At 40.3% G+C, this 23689-nt stretch overlaps 2 protein-coding genes across 4 annotated transcripts in view; one reads left to right on the top strand and one right to left on the bottom strand.

The window, feature by feature from the left end:
- Positions 1–23689, bottom strand: part of SPEG (striated muscle enriched protein kinase) — a 155400-nt gene that overhangs the window by 12575 nt on the left and 119136 nt on the right. For all 3 annotated transcript variants that reach the window (XM_075181011.1, XM_075181012.1, XM_075181013.1), the window contains 11 exons: positions 22660–22720; positions 22192–22269; positions 21327–21499; positions 21206–21232; positions 19741–19893; positions 17972–18014; positions 17482–17550; positions 13754–16760; positions 13291–13431; positions 3164–3280; positions 1137–1304 (listed from right to left, as the gene is read on the bottom strand). In XM_075181011.1, coding sequence (XP_075037112.1) covers positions 1137–1304; positions 3164–3280; positions 13291–13431; positions 13754–16760; positions 17482–17550; positions 17972–18014; positions 19741–19893; positions 21206–21232; positions 21327–21499; positions 22192–22269; positions 22660–22720 — 4037 coding nt within the window. The remainder of the gene's footprint in view (positions 1–1136; positions 1305–3163; positions 3281–13290; positions 13432–13753; positions 16761–17481; positions 17551–17971; positions 18015–19740; positions 19894–21205; positions 21233–21326; positions 21500–22191; positions 22270–22659; positions 22721–23689) is intronic.
- Positions 5934–11320, top strand: LOC142098290 (tubulin alpha-1A chain-like). The gene is made up of 4 exons (XM_075181015.1): positions 5934–6153; positions 9069–9291; positions 9413–9561; positions 10176–11320. Exons 1-4 carry the CDS (start codon positions 6151–6153, stop codon positions 11154–11156), a joined length of 1356 nt encoding a protein of 451 aa, XP_075037116.1. The 5' UTR covers positions 5934–6150; the 3' UTR covers positions 11157–11320.

Here is a 23689-nt window from a genome sequence, read left to right as displayed (position 1 = left end):
ACATTATATATACAGTATACACATTTATTGGATGAGGAGGAGACAAGAAAATCCCCTATTGCCCCATATACAGTACTTCGGCAGATTGGTCTTCCAAGAGTTGAATATACAGTATTTGACGTAAGGATTTGCTCATAGGGGACAAATTTTTCCTAAGCACATTAAACGTCTTATCAGTATGGACAATGCAGGTAGCCTTGATATGAAAAATATGTTGAGTGCACTCAGCTGCTTCAGATATCTTCATTTCTGTTTTATGATATTACAACATTTTGTATATCTTTTTAGTGCCTCTTTAAGTGCAAATGACTAAATTACTAGTTCAATGATTTAAACTGAGCGACTTTCGTTGAGGTTGAAATGAACTAATTCACAAAGCGGTCTTAATAATGGTCTAAAAATGTTTGAAATAACATTTTTTGTGAATGAATGATGAATGTACTAATGGGGATTTTAATATTATTCATTGTTTGCTCCTAATCCTATGTCAATAACACAAATGTACCTGAAATCGTCCATCAGAAATTCATGACGAGTTATTCAGGTTTGAAGGAATGGTGTGAACATATATCCACCCACTTTATAAATGTGTACTATACAGTATGTTTTATTTACAGTGGTTTATTGATAGAATAATCAGATAATGGAACGTGCATGTTCTTGTTCATCCTTGGGTTATCACCGTAATAATAATTACCATAATTATTATGACTATAAACGGGCACAAATGGAAATTTAAGGTTTCAGATAATGTAGAAATATTGATGAACGAATGTCATAGGCTAGATTTAGAGGCCTTTTCACAACCCTGTGCTGTAGGACAACAACAGGTCATGTTTTCAGGATTTTCTTGTGTATCCCAGTCAACAAGACTATTTCAGTTGTACTTAGTAAAGTAATTCGTTGAAACATGGCTCTGGAATAAACCATTGAGAAATTCTACTCTAGACTAGTCAGATGCTAACGTTTCTGAAGTATTATTGTTCATAATTAGTATCCTTAATTTATGTTAAATATATACATATATTACACATATATTTATTTCACCTACATATTTCTTAGCGCGTTTCATAACTTAAAGATGAAGCTGACGGTACAGTGCCGTGAGCCGTACCGCGGACCGATAGGATACGTACGTGCAACAGACAGTGAGCAGGAACTGGTAGCGTTGCCCAGAGCATTTGCTGCCACACATTCGTAGAGCCCAGCCTCCCGCTGTCCGGCCTTCGCGATTACGAGAACCTGGCGCCCATCCGGACTGGACTTTATATTCACTTGTCCTCCTGACCCTATGACCATCTTATCTGAGAAAAGAGAATAGAAAGATGCTATACAGCCTGGCATATAGGTGTAGGTGTGTATAGGACCAGCTGCCGCCTGTGACTATGAGAACAGAAGTACATTAAATATATTGGCAGCATGGTGGCTCAGTGGTTAGCACTTCTACCTCACAGCACTGGGGTCATGAGTTCGATTCCCGACCATGGCCTTATCTGTGAGGAGTTTGTATGTTCTCCCCGTGTTTGCGTGGGTTTCCTCCGGGTGCTCCGGTTTCCTCTCACACTCCAAAAACATACCAGTAGGTTAATTGGCTGCTATCAAATTGACCCTAGTCTGTGTGTGTATGTTAGGGAATTTAGACTGTAAGCTCCAATGGTTGGGATACACGTCCATCCCTTTTGGAGGCCAATCTCTTCTGCTCTCATGGGCATGCATAAAGGCCGGCATATGGCAGTGAACCCCCAAACGGGTCTTCACTGAGTATGCACTACAGCAGTGTTTCTCATCCAGTCCTCAGGACCCCCTAGCAGTACATGTTTTCCATATCTCCTTGCCGGAGCACAGGTGTATTCATTACTGACTGACATAATGTAGCAGGTGGTATAATTATTTCACTGGTCACCTGGCAATCCTGCACTGTTAGTGGGTCCTGAGGACTGGAGTTGAGAAACGCTGCACTAGAGGGACCAACATCGGCAGATCTCCCTCACCACTAGGACCTATAGCCATCGAACACCCTGCAATGGCTATATCTCTGCCCTTTCTCGCCCTGAACTTACAACTGAAGTAGGAATGAAACATGCATGCTATCTGTCCATGTCATGGTTTCAGGAATTCCCTATTCATGCACAGGTGACTAACTGGCTGCCTTGCTAATAATCCCACCTTTTCCCTAAGAGGAAAATCTTCAAAAATGACCAGTTGGGAGCATTGGATCTGATAAACACTGTACAGATACAAGCTGTATCTGTATAGTTATTATGTAGATATACAGCATGCACGTCATCTAATTCCAGCACAGCCCTGCAGCATAAGTATTCATATGGTATCATGTCTGGAATTTAGGAAATAAAATTGAAACCACAGTACAGATGCTGGGTGTGATATATATGACTCTATTTCTTTACATGTTTCTCATTATCAAGTATATCAGCATAGTAACGGGGTCCATTACTCCAGAAACATTGTTTATTATTCCATTAAATAAAATCCCAAACCAGAGAAATGTGAAACGTTTGCACATCCTGTTTGACATTTCATGCTTTTATTTTCTCCGTATAATAATATAAACAACACATATTGCTTTGTGCACTACCTTAGTGGGACACTAGTAATGCTGTGTATGGCCTGACCTGTTCAATGATCACATGACACTGACCAGGCTTCCAAGGTGAGGTCTAAAGGAGCAGCCTCAACTCACAACTGCTCGAATACACCACATTTACATATTAAAGGGGCATCGCTATTGTTTAATGCTGACAACACAATATTACAGTTGTTATTTCTAAGCAGTCTGTGACAGTTTTTGTGGAACTACTAATTCCAGCATGCTGTATAGCATATAGCTGTATTGTAATTGTACTAATTCTACTATTTTGTTCCACATGACTGCACTTCACAAGACACAATGTATTAATAATGCAGAATAAGATACAATAAATGAGCAATGGATAGGACACCTTTCTCATCCCTTACCCAAACTAACAAATAGTTATATTAGTGTCGGATACACTACAAAAGGCAAATACCGACACTTCCGTCATTAGTGAATCTAGTCTGACAGTAAAATACAATAATTAAGATTACGGCAGCAGGAGAATTGACATTTTAAAAACTGACGGTCTAAACTGTCATTATCAGATCAACGCTGTGTCAAAGTTACCTTTTTTCCATAAAATTCGGGGTGCAGGGCTGCCGGCGGGTAGACAGGAGAGAGACACTGACTCCCCCTCTAGTATTACTATGTCCTTCAACTTGATGTGGAAAACTGGGGGAAAATCTGTGGACAAAGACCAAATACACTGTATTGTAACATAGATTGATAATTCGTCATCCCTTCAGTTTAGGGTTGGTACAGTTTGCACCCCCTCACTTACAAATTTACCTCTCCCTGTATAAATGGAACCTAGTACTCATAAATCAGCAGACACAAAAAGTTAAATAAACTGAATCGATTCCTCATTTACCTATATCTCAATAAGCTTAAAGGCTAATGTCTCTTTATATGGAATGTTAATCTGACACATACGATGACGTTACATTTGGCTTCTAACACCCCTTCCCCTCCCTCCCCCGTCTTATTCTTATACTTTTCAAAATACAGGAACCAATGACCTCAAACATTCAGATTTTCAATGTGAACATTTTTATTTAGAGATTTGATAGAATAATTATCTGTGTCTAATAAACAACCGGATACGACGCAGATGTGTTGCAAAATTCATCTACAAAGTCAGATGGTTGTTGCATATCTGTTGCTGCATCAACACTGCCCTGGCAAAGACTAGTTCACAAAACATGTCAGAACTTTTTTAAATATGATTGACAGCCCTTCTATGGCAATGTCACTGGTTATATGTACACCTATTACTAATGCATTATAATTTATGGCATTCAGTCAACGATGATCGAATTTATCACACTCTTTTCATCCAAATGTGGCCTCTTTATGTCTATTAATGTTTGAGAACGCTGTCACATGGAGACAGAGGACCCGATTCATTCATAAAAATCCCGATACGTGCCGTATTTTCTGTAAAACTGCTCTGCACATGACCAGAACTAGACCATACGCCATAGAACACAGCAACGTCCAATCCATCTTCAAGCGCAGCGGACCCTTACTACTACGATCTCAGAGGTGAAACAGGGAGGAGGATGGTCGTATGCACGTAGTAATGTACAGTAAGGCCGCGCCAAGCTCCAGCACATGCAGCGCGATTCCAGCTTTGGGCATCTCTAAGGTACGTGTGTTTCAGCCGTATCACTTGCTCCAGCTACAGGTCAGGTGTAAGTGCTGAGTGATAGTGATGATGGTTGTGTATACAGCTAGAACATGTGTCTGTAATCAGGAGTAACTGTAAATACGTATTTTATGTACAGTTGTTAATAATAATATCCTAATTTATTTATTATTTGTTTTATTTTTTAATGTTTTGTCATTAATGACTATTAACAGGTGACTTTCATTGAATTTTTTTTTCCTGTGCATTTTTTTGTGACCTGATATTCCACATATGTATCGGATGTATCCAGCAGTGTATTGTCTGTTAGAGCAGAGCGGACCTAGACCCGTATTCATTAACAGACGTTTCAGATCCGCTCCTTGTTGAATACAGATGTACGTATGCCCGATGTTTTAAAAATACACACATTGGCCCTCATTCATTAAGGAGAGTAATGCAAAAAAAAAAATGAGTAACCTTGGCAACACCATGTTAAGGGGATGTAAATTTAAAATGTGAGGGCAGATTTATATTTGGGATACGGCATGTCCTAGACCAACTTTAAATTTCAGTGTACAAATAAGCTATCAAGTATTGTGTGCTACATGAAACAGACAGTATTTAACTTATGTGCACAATATAAAACTAATTTGCACACCTTGCATTGTAACATGGTTTGTCCAGGAGAAAACTTACTCCCTTTTCTGCCTTACTGTCCTTAATGAATCAGGCCCATTACGTTTGTTTTGCGTTTGTTAATGAATCAGGCCCAGAATGTTAAAGGGGAGTTCAATATTGCCATTATTCTGAAAAATAATACAATCATTGCATTTTTTTTAAAGCATGTTTATTTTAAAAAAAAAATCAATTTTATATACAAAACATAAAAAAACAAATATAACATCGCAACAATAACAAACATTGCATCTAAATATCTGTTGCAGATAAAAAAAAATAGAAATGCAAAACTTTCAGTTGACATTTTTCATAAACATGGGAAAAGTCAACTGGATTAATGTTATTAATGTTACATGTATTAATTAATCACAGACACTATAACCATTTACTAAAATTTGGCTAAGGAAGCGGAAGTGCTGCTCTGTGATTTTATTGCAAGTAACCCTGCACGCTAATGATTGCTAATTCCTTTTTTTTCTTTTTTTTTTAATCATATTAGTATCTGCAGGTTCACAGGAGGTTGTGATTCGTCATTAAAGAAATGTTGTTTTTCTTTAAAACAATTCACAAGTGTTTTTTGCCTGTATACACCTATTTGCAACTTACTACATATGAATGACATTATGATGGGATCATTGTATCACATTCTGACATCAACAGCAAATACTTCATTCACAATAAATGTGTTTACAGGATTTATTATAAATTCTTTAGTTAATTTCAGTTTCCAGGTGTGATTTCTCTCTGATAATCTCTGGCGTTTCTGCAACACTTTTAAAGCTCTTACAGAATAATAATGATCTGCCAATGCTGAGCTGAAGGACGCTTTAGTGAATATTATGTAACTGTATATTCTTGTCTGTCTGTTTCCCTCTGTTTCTCAGCTTTCCCTCACTTTTATTCCTCACTATTCGCCTCTCTGTCTCCCTCCATTCCCTGTTGGTGTTTTGACTCTCATCCCCCAGGCCTGGGGGTCACATTGCAGCCATTGTCCCAGTCATACATAGTAACAGTTGTGTTGTGCTTTCTGCAGCCGCTCCCAGGCACAGAACACAAAGGACAGGGGCTGTTGTGTCCTGGAGATAGGGGAACGTCACCTGCCCCGGGCCCCCTCCCACCCCTCCTGTTACTAAGGACGCTGCTGTCACTGGCTCCTATATATAGAGGACAGAGAGGGAGGGGGCAATAACTACTCCAATATCCGAGCACATTAATCCTCGGACTCAGGAGATCTACATCCAACAACATGGTGAGTGTCTTGTACTGTGTAATCTCCTCTGTGTGACTGTACTGTGTTATATACTGTGTGTGACTGTAATATATTATATTATATATACTGTGTGTGACTGTACTGTGTTATATACTGTGTGTGACTGTAATATATTATATTATATATACTGTGTGTGACTGTACTGTGTTATATACTGTGTGTGACTGTAATATATTATATTATATATACTGTGTGTGACTGTACTGTGTTATATACTGTGTGTGACTGTAATATATTATATTATATATACTGTGTGTGACTGTACTGTGTTATATACTGTGTGTGACTGTAATATATTATATTATATATACTGTGTGTGACTGTAATATATTATATTATATACACTGTGTGTGACTGTACTGTCTTATATACTGTGTGTGACTGTAATATATTATATTATATATACTGTGTGTGACTGTACTGTCTTATATACTGTGTGTGACTGTAATATATTATATTATATATACTGTGTGTGACTGTACTGTCTTATATACTGTGTGTGACTGTAATATATTATATTATATATACTGTGTGTGACTGTACTGTGTTATATACTGTGTGTGACTGTAATATATTATATTATATACACTGTGTGTGACTGTACTGTATTATATACTGTGTGTGACTGTAATATATTATATTATATATACTGTGTGTGACTGTACTGTATTATATACTGTGTGTGACTGTAATATATTATATTATATATACTGTGTGTGACTGTACTGTGTTATATACTGTGTGTGACTGTAATATATTATATTATATACACTGTGTGTGACTGTACTGTGTTATATACTGTGTGTGACTGTAATATATTATATTATATATACTGTGTGTGACTGTACTGTGTTATATACTGTGTGTGACTGTAATATATTATATTATATATACTGTGTGTGACTGTACTGTCTTATATACTGTGTGTGACTGTAATATATTATATTATATATACTGTGTGTGACTGTACTGTCTTATATACTGTGTGTGACTGTAATATATTATATTATATATACTGTGTGTGACTGTACTGTCTTATATACTGTGTGTGACTGTAATATATTATATTATATATACTGTGTGTGACTGTACTGTCTTATATACTGTGTGTGACTGTAATATATTATATTATATACACTGTGTGTGACTGTACTGTGTTATATACTGTGTGTGACCGTAATATATTATATTATATACACTGTGTGTGACTGTACTGTCTTATATACTGTGTGTGACTATAATATATTATATACACTGTGTGTGACTGTCCTATCCTGTTTTATATACTCTGTGTGACTGTCCTTTCTTATATACTGTGTGTATAACAGTTATACACACGGTGAATATAAGAAAGTACAGTTATACTATAACTGTACTTTCTTATATTCACTGTGTGTATGACTGTACTGTCTTATATATTGTGTTTGACTGTACAGACTTACATACACTGTGTGTGACTGTCTTGTCCTAGTTTATATGTTCCATGTGTGACACTACAGTTTTATTTTTTATATCCTGTATATGAATGTTGGTCAATGTGCTGTACATTATGTTATTTGTGTAACTGTACTGTCCTCTCCTATGTATTCTGTTTCACTGCACTATGCTCTATTATCTATTCTTTTTGTGACTATCAGCCTGCAGTGCCCTATATATTATATATATGACTGTACTGTCCTCTCCTATCTATTCTATATGTGACTATACTGTACTCTCCTCTCTATTCTATATGTGACTGTACTGTCCTCTCCTATCTATTCTATATGTAACTGTAGTGTGCGCTATTATCTATTCTGCGTATGTTATCCTTTTTCTATTATATATGTGACTGTACTGTCCTCTATTTATTCTGTGTATGAGTCTGTTCTGTGAGTAACTTTCAGTTTTTTTACCATTGTATCTATGTCACTGTGCGTACAGTCCTCTCTACTCTGTGCCTGTCTTGTCCTATCCCTTTTGTGTGTTACTGTGTTGCAGTCTGTGTTTCCTATCTATTCTGACTGTGTTATGGTCTGATATGGTCTTTATATTCTGACTGTGTTAGTCGGGTATGGTCTATCTATTCTGACTGTGTTAGTCGGATATGGTCTATCTATTCTGACTGTGTTATGGTCTGATATGGTCTTTATATTCTGACTGTGTTAGTCGGATATGGTCTATCTATTCTGACTGTGTTATAGTCGGATATGGTCTATCTATTCTGACTGTGTTATGGTCTGATATGGTCTTTATATTCTGACTGTGTTAGTCGGATATGGTCTATCTATTCTGATTGTGTTAGTCGGATATGGTCTATCTATTCTGACTGTGTTAGTCGGATATGGTCTATCTATTCTGACTGTGTTAGTCGGATATGGTCTATCTATTCTGACTGTGTTATGGTCTGATATGGTCTTTATATTCTGACTGTGTTAGTCGGATATGGTCTATCTATTCTGACTGTGTTATAGTCGGATATGGTCTATCTATTCTGACTGTGTTATGGTCTGATATGGTCTTTATATTCTGACTGTGTTAGTCGGATATGGTCTATCTATTCTGATTGTGTTAGTCGGATATGGTCTATCTATTCTGACTGTGTTATGGTCTTATATGGTCTTTATATTCTGACTGTGTTAGTCGGATATGGTCTATCTATTCGGCGTGCCAGTGTGTGCATCGGATTTACTTTGTACGATTGTGTGTCAGTCTGTCCTGTCTTATCTTTTCTGTTGGTGACTGAGAGTCCGTTGTACAGTTCTATCTATTCTGTGTTTCACTGTGTGTAAGTCTGTTGTATTGGTTTTCTGTGCAGCAATCTATAATGCCCTATGATCTTCTGTGTATGTGTAAATGTTTCTCAGTCTGTCACGTGTATTATGACCTTAATTGTATATACTATTTGCCCCACCCAGAGGGAGTGCATCTCAGTCCACGTTGGCCAGGCTGGAGTGCAGATTGGCAATGCATGCTGGGAGCTGTACTGTCTGGAACATGGGATTCAGCCGGACGGACAGATGCCCAGTGACAAAACCATCGGTGGAGGAGACGATTCCTTCAACACCTTCTTCAGTGAGACTGGGGCTGGCAAACATGTTCCCCGGGCTGTGTTTGTGGACCTGGAACCCACTGTGATTGGTGAGTAGATCAGCTGTTATTGCCTCTGATTGGTGGGTGTAAGAGGTGTCAGTCAAGTTCTAGATGTGTCAATGAGGGTTCTGGATCTCAGATAATAATCAGTATTATGTCACTCCTACAGATGAGGTGAGGACAGGAACCTACAGACAACTCTTCCATCCTGAGCAACTCATCACTGGCAAGGAAGACGCCGCCAATAACTATGCCCGTGGCCACTACACCATCGGCAAAGAGGTCATTGACCTGGTGCTGGACAGGATCCGCAAGCTGGTGAGTTTGCTGTCTTCGTTTTGTACATTCAGATAGTCCCGGTACCAGTTTAGAGCACCAGAGGAAGATATAATGTAGTCGGAACACGTCCAGTAAAATAACATCATGAAAAAGTGTAGAGATTGTGTGGTCAGTGCTAACTTCTTTCTAAATCCCCTTGATGTCCATAATCTTATTGTTCAATGCTTATTATAGGTAGCATTTAAAATACAATAATCTATAACATAATTAACTTGTAGATTATTTATTACAAGAGCTAGTACAAGAAAGATAATGCCATTGTAGGGTATGGGTCAGATTGATTGGGTGTCTGTATCAAGTAACAAAAGTTACAAACAGAACCTCTGGATTAAATTACTACACATAAGTGAATTATGGATGATTTTATGGTGTTTGTTGGTGGCAGAGTAATCTGAAATTGTCTTAGATTTTAACAACATCCCAGATATCCGACAGTATATGAACTAATACCATGTTGAAAGGAAAAGGAGCAATAAGACCCACATAGCACAGGGACTTCGTTGACTTATATTCAGGCAGCAACCTAATGCAGATTGTTGTAAGCCGTGCTATGACTTACATCTATTTTCTAATCTCCCCTTATATTCCCTCAGGCTGATCAGTGCACAGGTCTCCAGGGCTTCCTCATCTTCCACAGTTTTGGTGGTGGCACTGGGTCAGGTTTCACCTCCCTCTTGATGGAACGTCTCTCCGTTGACTATGGCAAGAAGTCCAAGCTGGAGTTCGCCATCTACCCAGCTCCTCAGATCTCCACAGCTGTGGTTGAACCATACAACGCCATCCTCACCACCCACACCACACTGGAGCACTCAGACTGCGCCTTCATGGTGGACAACGAAGCCATTTATGACATCTGCCGCAGGAATCTGGACATTGAGCGCCCAACCTACACTAACCTGAACCGTCTGATTGGTCAGATCGTGTCTTCAATCACCGCCTCCCTCAGGTTTGATGGAGCTCTGAATGTGGACTTGACGGAGTTCCAGACCAACCTGGTGCCCTACCCCCGTATCCACTTCCCTCTGGCCACCTACGCCCCGGTTATCTCAGCAGAGAAAGCTTACCATGAGCAGCTCTCTGTGTCTGAGATCACCAATGCTTGCTTTGAGCCAGCCAATCAGATGGTGAAATGTGACCCCAGGCACGGTAAATACATGGCTTGCTGTCTTCTGTACCGTGGTGATGTGGTGCCCAAGGACGTCAATGCCGCCATTGCCACCATCAAGACCAAGCGTACCATCCAGTTTGTGGACTGGTGCCCAACAGGGTTTAAGGTTGGTATCAATTACCAACCACCAACTGTGGTTCCTGGTGGAGACCTGGCCAAGGTGCAGCGTGCCGTGTGCATGTTGAGTAACACCACCGCCATTGCCGAGGCCTGGGCTCGCCTGGACCACAAGTTTGACCTGATGTACGCCAAGCGTGCCTTTGTGCACTGGTATGTGGGGGAGGGTATGGAGGAGGGAGAGTTCTCTGAGGCCCGGGAGGATATGGCCGCCCTGGAGAAGGATTATGAAGAGGTCGGCACTGACAGCGTGGAAGGGGAGGGAGAAGAAGAGGGAGAGGAGTATTAGGGAATTATATCAACTCAGATAGTAGCTACTCTGCATCCAATTAAAAATGTAACTTTTTCTTGAAATATATATTTCGAGATAAAGCTTTATTTTGTTTTACAAAAGAAGAATGTAAAAAGTAAACAGCTTCTTTTTTTTTTAAAAGAAGACATTATGTTGTTATGTGATAACTGCCTGTCTGGAAATTAAAATTACAATTATAAAACCATATTGTCAGTTCATTATTCATTATATGTCTTTCCATGTACTTAGTCAAGAAGCTGGTCAATGGTGACAGTACCGAAATGTCACTACGTCCACCCCTATGTCATCATCAAGTGCTCCTAGGTGTAAATGTCCTGATATTCATCATAAACATGTACTTGTCATGTATGCTCAGGCAGCCACACATGATCTTTCGTCCTATGTAAATGGTAAATAGTATGTGAACCTGCCAGCATGGTCAATTTAATTTGCATATATATATATATATTAATTGTGGAAAGTTAACTCAGGAAAAAATAAATAGTTTTAAAGTTCATAGGTTGAAAGCCAATCCAATCCTAAAAATTCCTAGGATGAATTATAGGTTGGGTCACTTCACATTGATGTTGTATCGATTGGAATGAACATTCATAGCAAACAGCAAAAAGAACATCATAGAGATTCTTTACTACAAGATCATAACACGAACACAAGCCAGTCCCAATGGCGACAAGGCTTTTACCACTTAGTGGCTATCATACTATCGGCTATTTAAATTTATTATTCCTTTTATGAGGGGTTGAGTTGGATGTTAGTGAAGACAGAAATCAACCTACAGATGAATATTTAGAATTCTTGTGGAACATCAACCCTTAAAATGTGGACTCTCTCGAACATTATGTAAGCCCAATAGCCATGAATATTTCACTTAGTCTGAATGCCCTTATGAGATAGGTCTTCGCACGTAGGAGGTCTCATTGCTGCTGGTACTTAGGTTGGTTGATTAGATTCACCTTACACTTTTTTAGCATGTACCACTTTACAGTGGACAAAAGTAACGTGTGATGCAACAACAGACCAATAGCAGGTCTGCCCAGCTAATGAGTTAATGAATTCTAAATTCCTTAAGGTAAACGCTTGTACACAGTGTAAAATCTACTGTCTAGCTCTGTCTCAGTGAAAAGAAATGGTTAATTATTCATACAGCCATATATAAATGAGTTACATAGTGAGGGGCAGCTCTGATGCTTAAGCGGATTTGGGATATCTGGGTCAAATGTCCATACACGCCCTAAATTCCATGAGGGTAGATAGCTAGACAGTGCCTAGTTCTTGTCAGAGTTCTTGAACCTTATTTTCCATTATCTAGAAGTGTCAGTGTGTGTGAATAGTGCTAGTGGAGTTGGCTATAGATATTTTTTGAAGAATTATTAAAAAAAAGCAAAATATAAATCCAGGGGCAAACGCAGGATTTGTATAGGGGGGTTTCCACACCACGCCGCCAGTAGGCGTGACCAGCATGCATGGGGGCGTGGCTATAATTTTTGACAGTGTTTGGCTGCTCTCCAACTCCTCCTATCCCCATAATATACATGGGCAATGCTGCGTGCACTACTGTTAGGTGCACGCGGCTCTCCCTTTTCAAGCAGAGCCGTGTGAAGCGGGGGCAGGGTTCAGCCACCTCAATTATACAGTGCCCCAGACTTGGAGGGGGGTTGACATGCACTAGGAAACCCCCCTTGGTTTGCCTATGAAAACATTTACAAACTATACGTGACAGATACAATGAGTACATTTAAAACATTGGATGGGTAACACTAAACGCAGCTGGAAAAGGCAAAATTAGCAGAGAGCGTCGGAAATACCAAATTTTATGGAACTATGGGTAGAGCCAGGAAAATATTTCTGTTTTACGAATGCCAGAAGCTTTCTCATTCTCACTACCACACACACATTCTGAAGACAGCAAACAAAACATGGCCACAATACTCAACAATCCTCTTTTTTAAAAGAAAGTTACAGTTACAAAAGTGTGTCCAATGCCATCTTCTTCACTGGACCACCTATAAGGTCATTGTCTTGCATTAATACGATCACAAAGCCTCAATATTGACCAATCTGAAAACATTTCCGGCAAGTAACAAATCCTGGAATATAACTTGTCTCCTACCTGACTCATTGCGGATGTACTGTCTACCAACCATGATCCCATCTTCGTTCATCAAGCTGGCTGTAATACTGGGCTGGGAGACCATCTTGTCCTTCTTACTGCGTGATAGACCCCAGCGGTCCCACCTGGATCGTCTGTCATCTGTATAATCAAAATTAAAACAATTTCATAAATGGATTATGAGCAGCAATAATTCACATCATGAAAATCAGAGGAATATAAAATCTTGAAATAATATAGATGTGTTGTATTGTAACGGATATGTTGATGCAATTTAACATTCACAAAGCAAACCAAGGAAAACCGATAACACTTGTTTACTATAAATGCAAATTTTGACACAAATTCAAGTGCATGTAGTTTTCTAATATAGTTTAAAGTTTAAACCTAATGCAACTAACCATCTGCAGAAATTTAAAATAAAAAGGTAATTTTCTCCTGGTCTGACAGTAACCAGACTCACCTTTTTCCACCATTTCCGATTTGATGCTTAGTCCAGAGTTGATAGACTCTTTAGAAGGTGTTGATCCAGACTGAGAGGCAAGTTGGTTCTGGGGTATTCCTAGCGTACGTAAATTCTCCCCTTCCGAGGTAGACCTCCTAAGAATCGACATCAGTGGTGTTCTTCTCTCGGGCCTGTCCTCTTTCCTCTCGGAGGTCTCTGTTTCCCTCCGTTCCTCTGACTGACTTCTCAGTTTCAGAGACAGGCGGTCCATGGTGTTTCCGATCTTTTTTCTCATTGCCAGGACTGGTGACTCAGTGGACTTCTTCTGGTCCTTGGCTATGCTCTCTGAGATTGTTTCAATTGACCCTGTTTCTGATTTCAAACTTTCAGTATCTTTCTTTTCTTTCGAATTTCCCCTTCCTAAGGTCCATGAGAAACGTCTTGCTGGTGAACCGGAACCATCGCCTTCATCGGTTGGCTTCTGCTTCCGCTCATTTGTTGGTGTGATTTTGAAGCGTTGGGATAGCCTCCTCATGAAGCTTGGGTCCTTTTCTGCATCTTGCAGGTCCTGCACCGACCTAGACCTATCATCTAGTCCTAGAGCTGCTGGGACCAAAAACTCAAGTGGGACACCTACAGGACTAGGTCGATACATTTCCTCTTCCTGTGATGCATGAGCGGCTGCTAAATTCTTCTCTTCTGACCAAGACTTAGTTAGTATCTTCAGACCCCGAGTGAGAGAAGACTCACGGTTTCTCTTGAACTTGGCTTCAAACACTTCTTCTGAATCTAAGTTGCTTATGAGGTGGACATTTTCTGTGCTTGCAGCTCTGGATGACTTTTTAATATTTGACAATGCTGATTGCTCTGCCGTTTCCTCTTCTTTAGTCATCTTTTTATCCACTTTTGAAGCTATAGATGAGCTAGGTTTTTCCTCTGGAGGTCTATCCCGGAGATTGGATTGACCTGTTGAAGTGTTCCGTAAACTTTCAGCTGGGTCATTGGATATATGGGACCCTTCTTGTGAACCTGTCTTGAGAGTTTGCATCATGTCTGCATAGGGTGACTGTTTAGGCATCACAATATTTTCTGGCTGGACTTTTGGAACAGACGGTGGCTCTTTAATTGATGTTGTCTGAGGCACAGGGAACTTTTTGGGAGTTTGTGAGGGTTCTTTCCCTTGCACAGATAGAGATGAAGGCACAGAGGCAGGTATGCTTGGTGGATGTTTTGCATATGTTGGCAAAGGAGAGGGGACAACAGCTGGTCTTGGCAAAGTTGATGATGGGACAACAGCTGGTCTTGGTAAAGTTGATGATTGGACAACAGCTGGACTTGTCAAGGAAGAATGGACAATGTCTGTGGTTGGTAATGTTGCTGGAGAAATGTTTGTGCTTGGCAAAGGAGATGGGGCCACAGTGGAGCTTGGAATAAGTGATGAGACTACAGAAGGTTCTGGCGATGGTGATGGGACAGTGGTTGGAGTTGGTGAATGCTCACTTCTTTGGACAGAAACAGCAGAGGAAACCGTCCCCGGTGTGGGACCTTTGGTTTGCATTGGTCTCAATGATGGCTTTGCTTCTAATGTAGTAGACTCCTTTGGTATAGTAGCTCGAGATGAAGAATCCACTATAGGCTTTGAGTTGGGTTCCGCAGCAGACAAATGTTCTGGAGCTATCTGTTTTGCAGAAACATCAGGTGTATTAGTCTCCATCATATCATTTTGAGATGGCTTTGTAGGTGGCTTTCCTGATTGGATACTTGGTATTTCCTTTTTGGGTATGACATCCTCTGCAAATAAAGTCACTTTTGGAATTATGATTTCCAAGTCTGTTGGTGACTGGCTTGGGTCCGGAGTTAGAGATTTGGGAGGAATCTCGCGAGGAGTTTGAGGACGAGAATCAAATCGTGACTGGTCTGTCAGAGCAGACAGAGATGGAGACTCCTTTAGACGTTGGGCCTCTACTTGAGCAAGAGGAATTTCTAGTGGTGCTCCAGACCTACGATGCAAAACCATTGGCTCTGTGTCCCCGTGTGAGAATGAGCTGGTTTTCCTTAACACTCTATCTCCAGTTGGTTCACGGCCTGGAGCAGCCTCACTGGAAGCAGCGCGAGTCAGTTTAATTGTAGGGATGGGTGATGGAGGTGTGGTGTCCGAACTCTGGGCTCGCATTGACAACTGTTCGGCTCGTTTTTTATCAATTGAAAGAGTTTCCATCAGGGGTCCTCTAAGACCACTGAGCTTACCATCTGCAGAGCCGCCCCTCAGTAGCCTTTGTCGCATTAGCTCTAAACGTTGAGCGTACTCCTCATCAGCTGACCCCAATTTTCGACGCCTCATCGGGCTATAATTTCGGGTAGGTAGCTCCATCGAGGCAGATTTAGTCATTCCTTTGTCAAGTTGATCCCTTCCTTCTCCGTCGGCAGTTGACACATTGAGCAGAAGAGCACTATCTGCGGAGCTCCCTCTCCTCAGTTCACCTCTGCGGGCTGTTATTATTTCATCATCAGGTACCTCTGAAGACTCAAGGCTGGATCCTTTTTTAAGAGGCTTCCTTGGTTGATCCGACTTTCTCTGGCTTTCTGAGATCTCATCGTCAGAGGAATAGGCACCTTCAGATTCATTTGACTTCTTCCTTGTAAGTGACCCCTTGGGGCGCTTAGACAACGACTCTGCTGCCTCTCTATGTAGCACTTCTACTTCTGTGAGTTTGTCAGTAGCATCTGTTACCTCCTGCTTTATCTCCTGATCTCCTGGGGTGCTGACATCTTCGGGGTATAGAGGGTTCTGGTCCTCATCTGTTGGGATTTCATTGAGGGACATGCGTGAACCAGAGAACTGCACTTGAAGGGGCATGGGGACGTATGGAAGCTCTTCAAGATCATCAGAATCGGAAGAGGATGACAAGCTGGTTGACTCTTTGGGGTGTCTGTGGACTGCAATGGACAAGTGGCTGCTTGTGTCCTGCAGGAGCTCCGGAATAGACCTCATCACCATATTGGATTTAAAGCTGATTAATGAGCGCTGTGTGAGCAAATGCAAAACATTACAATGAGAATACAACACAGCCCTAAACAATTATATATAAACTGTAGCAGTTACATTAAACAGAAATGGATCATTTATTTAAAGGGAAATCATCAAAATATTCCTTCCTAGCAGTACACAATGCTGTCACTAGATAATAAATATACAGATGAATAACTTTATGTGTGCAGATTACTATATGCTTTCACTTGTCATTGAACCTAAAAAACTGAAATCGATGCCGACATCATGAGAAACTATGAAATTGAAAATAAAATTATAAGATCTGTTTCTCAGTTTAAAACACATTCACAATTTGAATTATTTACAAACGGAAAAAAACAGCTCTTAGAGGTGTTGACGTCTGTCTGTATAAAGAGTGCACAAACCACAAGACTCCTGTAGGTCAGGTGATTAACGCCTCCCACAGTGCATGATATATATATATATATATATACATATATATATATATATATATATATAAAGTTGGAAGTAAAATTAAATATTTACATAGACAAGACTCAGTGGCTAAACTAGTATGCATGATGGATGTCCTTAAGAAGTATCCAAATTTACTGAGCAACCACGCAATGATCCCAACATGCATAATTTATCAAATTAACTTCCCTTTGTACATATTACAGATGATGGTTATAAACTGATTGTGATCCCCACAGTATTGTTTTCTGCATTGTGAAATAAATGTAGAACAACTTACCTGCCATTTGCGTCGAGACTGGAACAGTTTAATGTGATCTGTGCTGATACTTTTTCCTTTTGCTAAAGTCTGAAAATGGATAAATGTTACCGTCATCCATCGACCCAGTTTGAGAACTCAGACATTTAACAATAGTATTTTCAAACGGCTCCTAGTTTAAGGGGCAATTGTATTTCTTTACGTACTTATGAAAAGATAAACGCTGTTTGTAATGATTCACAGGAATTGGTCTTGATGTATAACTGAATCAGTAGTTACAGTCTCTGGTGTATTAGTGTCACAGGAGATACATTATTTTGAAAACTGGCAAAATTTCGGTCTGGCTACTCTGAGAAATTACTGGGCAGACGTCTCTAACGCTTCAGAATATACTTGTTTGGTTAAAAATGGAGTATAGTTTTTAAAATAAGTATTGTTATATCATTACGTCCACATTACGATACAGAGAGCATGCAGAGAAGTAACGTAATAGTCAATTTTGAGGACTCGCCTTGAACCATGGGTGTTCCAGACTCTCTTCAGCATTGGGCCGTCTATCCAAACAGAAACAGAAGAGTTAATGACATGTTACAATGACAATGTTGTGCATCTATTTGTTACCTAATCCGCTAGGACTCTCTGCACCACTAAGTATGTCCGGGTACCCTCTGGTGTTTGACAGTTCGGGAGGTCAATGGAAATCACTTTACTGAACTCACTTGTATTAAATGCATTAAACAAAACAGGCAGCATTCAGAAACTGCAACAATCTACAAGACGAGTGGCTACGGGGTCATAGGAAACAATCATTTTCATTTTCAGACCTGTTTTCCTGAAATTGACGTCAGCTTGTATGAAGCCTAAATGTTTGGCTTAGAGTAGCAGAAAGACGACCTGAGATAACGCAGAGAGATGAGATGGTTCATGTCGGCCTGCAAGGCATAACTATAGCTAATTGGTCCATACAACACCGTGGTTTCTGAAAAAGATCTGGTAGTGGGCACCTGGGCCGGCAGACAGATCACTTCTGGATTACACTGGGGATTGTTGGAAGCCGCTGTTAGATCCCGTTTACACTGAATTCTTTGGTTTCTGCAAAATCAGGGCCCCTTCCCATGTTAATAATAAGAAAATATAGAAATAAATTAAATACTGTGAATGTAACGGTGGCTTAGTGGTTACACTTACACTGTACCGAGAGTAATGCGTGGCAGCACAGTGGTTAGCACTTCTGCCTCACAGCGCTGGGGTCATGAGTTCAATTCCCGCCCATTGGCCTTATCTGTGTGAAGTTTGTACGTTCTCCCTGTGTTTGCATGGGGTTCCTCTGGGTGCTCCGGTTTCCCCCCACACTCCAAAAACATACTGATAGGTTAATTGGCTGCTATCAAAATTGACCTTAGTCTCTGTCTCTCTCTCTCTCTCAGTCTATGTGTGTATATTAGGGAATTTAGACTGTAAGCTCCAATGGGACAGGGACTGATGTGAGTGAGTTCTCTGTTCAGCGCTGTGGAATCAGTGGCGCTATATAAATAAATGGTGATGATTATGTAAATATATAATAAAATGTAGTGTCACAGACTGACCACTGACAGGGCCTCACTTGGAGCCTGGCCGTGGCGATCTTAGAGTGTATTTTTTCCTTAAATTTTCCATTTTTTCCCCTATAAAATGGGATAAAAATAGACTAAAAACGTTCTGTCACATGAGTGTATTTAATTTTTTATGAAAATCATAACAGACAAAGAAGATCTTCATCAGACTATAGTGTGGTGTAAGGGGTTGGATGGAAATAATACATTTTATAAGCTAAATATGGATCATTGGATTAATAATTGTGAGATAACAGAGGACAATAACGCTGCTCTTGTAATCTCGCCCTGTGTCAAACCTGCTATCGGGACCCAGTAATTCTTGGAGTCCACCAATAAGACACTCTGATAACTTCAATCGCCAGTGAATGTCGGAAATTACAACCCAGAATAACTTAAAACACTTTTCAATTAATGACTAATATACATTCACCTAAAACCAAGATGAGGCCTTTTGTTCTACAAGATAAAGGCAGATAAGGTAGAATGACTTTCACTGAATTATTTATCATGCACATTTAGTTCTTAATATTCTTTAACACTTTATTTACTATAATCTATTTACTATGATCTATTTGATCACTACACCTGCCTTCTGGCCATTATCATAGTTCCCTAAATTTAAAGGTAAATTGATTTTTGCATTATACAAACACAGTTATTTGGTATTTATAATGGTCGCACTCACAGTGTTTCATTACCCAAGACCTTAATCAGAAATCCTCTTGCCTCCCGAGTGAGGTCCGCAAACATCTTCTCCTCGAACGCCACCGTGTAGCCTCGGATATTCATCAGGGTGGTGTAATCGTTTTCTCCCACGAAAGGGGACACACCCGTGAGGCTTTAAGAATACAAAACATATTACAGTATTAATACGGAGTAAGCACAGCCTATTACCGCCTCCATAACTTTACAGTATTTTAGGGTTAATGTACACACATTAAACAGATATTGTGATAAGAAATGGATCCTACAGAGATATAGTAAATCCCCTATAATTAATTTAACTTAATTTTGTTATAAAAAAACAGAAACTAATGCAGCGCCATCTTGTGACAAGTCAAGGTTATTGCAGGCTTTTAAAAATCCAAACAGGATATAAAATTGAAATGGAAATGATTATACATTAATCAGGACCGGCGCAACCTAAGGCACTCACTTATGGCCCCAAAGTTTCGGGGGCACCAAAAACGCTGTATGAGGGACATCATTTTTCCCTGTTGTACCCCAACACTTGGCGCTGGCCGCTGACAAACCTACCAGTATGCCTTTGGACCGTGGAAGAAAGCGAGACCAATCCATGTCGAACACGGGGAGAACCTACAAACTACACCCCTACACCCTGGTCATAATTGTAGGGCAGCAATACTATCCACTGTGCCTCAACGGACATAATTTTATACTTAAACTACCAAACAGTTTCAGTAACACATATGTACGTGGCAGGTGGACTTTAAGGGCTAGATTCATCAAGGCACGTATCTGCCGATTATGAGCATATCGTACGTAAAATCACTTAGAACTGGGACATATGCCAGTGAACGCAGCGCTGTCCACTCCGCCTGCGAACGCAAAGCACACTTACGACATCAATATCATGGAGTGAACGGGGCGCAAAAGGGTAATTTAGCCCTAGTCAATAAGGAAACGTCCGAATCCAGCTCTGGGCATCTCATTTACTTGTTTCTCTGCTGTATCTCTTGCTCCAGCTACAGGGCTAGTCTAAGTCCTGAGCTCTAGTGATGACAGTCTCACATGCATGCTATAACATGTGTTTGAAAACAGAAGCAACAGTAAAAATGATTTTTTTTGCTCAGTAGACATTAACATCCTAACAAATGTATTTTGTAGGGGGAAAAAACATTTTTTTTTTCTACAGTTTTATCATTAATGACTAAATTATTAACTGTGGCATTAATTCTGTCTATTTTTTTTCTGTGTTTTCTTTTTTGAATGTATTATCCACATATTACGTATTGGACGTATCCAGCAGCGTCTTGTGTACTAGAGTACAGCAGACCTGCACCTGAATTCAACAGTGCACGTATCATAAGATCCGCACCTTGATGAATTTGGGATTGAGCAGAGCTGGTTTACATGCCTTGATGAATGAGGCCCTAAGTATTTAAAATATAAAAATAGTTACTTCTCACCATAGATATGCCAGGACCCCAACTGGCCTGCAAGAGAGGACAACAAAAAATATTAGATGAAAGAACTGAACAGCAGAAGGATAGAGGATAGGTAAGAGCACTAATGTATCCCCACTGGTACCATATGTCAGTGACAGCAGAAATTGGCATCTGGTTCACAATTTCAGGAGCCACAAATTCCGGGGTCCCATATTTGCAGTATTGTGGTTCCCCGGACGTGAGCTCCTGGGCGTTCCCAAAATCGCATATCCTGATCTGATCGCTGATCGTGTCCGCCATGAGAATATTCTCTGGCTGCAAAACAGACAGATGGATGTTAATATTTTTGGGATATGAAGCCCCTGTAGATGATTCCCTGTGATCACACAAAATATTAAACACAGGCTAAAGTTTCTGTCGTCGTGATCTTCCAGGGAGGTAATATAAGCCATTGGCTGCAGAAATCACATACATTTATCTATGTCGTCTTGTCCTTTCGTGAATTTTCATTTAAATTCTGGACGTCATTTGTAGAGCAGAGGGTTTCTGTATTTCACCTAATATACTGCTCCGTTTAGCTACAATTATGGTTTACATTAATCACGAGAGACCAGGGAAATCAGGAATGTCTTTATGAAACATGCAAATTGTATGTGTTCAACTATTTATAACATTACTCTCAGTACAGTAGAAATGGCAACGATTGTCCCAGAAAATCCGTCCTCTCATATATAATAATCCAGAGAAAGAAGGAGCATTATAAGAAATGTAATATATTGCAAGGCTCTCTCATATGTATGTGACACTATAGATAAATGTGGAGCTGTTGTTTTGTTCTCTTTCACATCACAGAAAATAATATTATCCCTGTCGTAATGTATTGTACCCTCCAAACTTGTTACTATTCCTATGCACTGTCCACCCTGCAAGGTCTTTCGATATCTGCAGCTGGACAAACTGTTGTCATGTGGTCAGTAGAATTAAGAAGAAGCAAATGGTTCATTCACCTTAATGTCCAGATGCAGAATGTTGTTATGATGCAAGTAATCCAACCCTTCCAGGATCTGGCGCACAAAGGATCGTATCTGGAAGAGAAAGACTAAGAATCTAGCACAGGAAAATACTATCTCTAAACACTATTACGTACACTCCCATGTACAGCCAATATCTACAATGTGTCAGCACTGTACAGTACACAGGATACACATTGCAGTGGTTGTCCGGCAATTATATGGCACTGCCTGAAGTGTACATTGCACTGGGTGTCCGGCATTCACAATCACCACTGCGATCGTACAGGACTGCACAGTGTTATATCGGAATTGATGTCCTGCATACACATCGCCAGGTGCACCCACACAGGACAAGAAAATACGCAGGGTACACATTGCACTGAATATCCAGCCTGCATACATATATGTGTCCTGCTTTATATTACCCTTCTCGCACATGTGAGTACCCTGCATGTTACTCACCTCCGATTCACAAACTGTAGTTTTACGGACCACACGGTCTAACAGCTCCTCTTTGGAACAGCTGTGGTGAGTTAAGGAGATCAAGTACAGGTGGTTGTATGATGGACAGAGCACTGCTCAGTGACAACGTAACTCGCTGCTACACAGTGATTGGCCATCATTATTACCCCATGCAATATGACATCTAATAGCTGTTTCTGCACAGTGACCCCACCCAACAATTATTTTATGCATGTTGTCCAGAATACAATTCATATTACTGACCATTACCTACAAAGCTCACAACAAGTCCGTCCCTTCATCTTATATCTCTTATGAAAATACTCTCCCTCCCGCCCTCTTAGATCTACCTCAGACCTGCGCCTCGTCTCTGGTAACCACCTCTCACTCAAGCTTACAAGACTTCTCCTGTGCTGCTACCCAGTTATAGAATTCCCTACCACGTCCAATCGGACGCTACCACAACCTTCACATCTTTATACACAGTCTGAAAACCTCTTTATTAGACCTTACCCTACTCCCGCTGATACTGCCCACACTAATGCACTCTCCTACTTACCCTACTCCTACCTATAATACTCACACTAATGCACTCTCACACCTTCCCTACTCCTACCTATAATACCCACACTAATACATCCTCACACCTACCCAACTCCCACCTATACTACCCACACTAATGGACCCTCACACCTACCCTACTGCCACCTATACTACTCACTAATGGACCCTCACACCTACCCTACTCCCACCTATACTACCCACACTAATGCACTCTCATACTTACCCTACTCCTACCTATAATACCCACACTAATACATCCTCACACCTACCCTACTGTCACCTATACTACTCACACTAATGCACCCTCACAACAGTCCCAATCTCTACTTTGAGCCACACTCGCTCCTCTTGTTTCAGCTGTGCCCTCTTCCACTTCATAAGTCCTCTAATGAGCTGGGTCCTCCATACCCTTTGTTTTCTTGCATTTATAATGTCTACATTGTATGTCCCAGGTTTATGTATGTCC

The sequence above is a fragment of the Mixophyes fleayi genome, chromosome 7, assembly GCF_038048845.1.
Source record: "Mixophyes fleayi isolate aMixFle1 chromosome 7, aMixFle1.hap1, whole genome shotgun sequence".
Taxonomy (NCBI): Eukaryota; Metazoa; Chordata; class Amphibia; order Anura; family Limnodynastidae; genus Mixophyes; species Mixophyes fleayi.
The sequence above is the reverse complement of the archived record's forward strand: the minus strand, read 5'-3'. Positions and strand labels throughout refer to the sequence as shown.

Bases quoted from the DNA above. Each gene is read 5' to 3' on its own strand.
- LOC142098290 (XM_075181015.1), top strand. The intron at 9,292-9,412 runs GTGAGTAGATCA...TCACTCCTACAG, and splicing joins CCTGGAACCCACTGTGATTG to ATGAGGTGAGGACAGGAACC. The intron at 9,562-10,175 runs GTGAGTTTGCTG...ATATTCCCTCAG, and splicing joins TGGACAGGATCCGCAAGCTG to GCTGATCAGTGCACAGGTCT.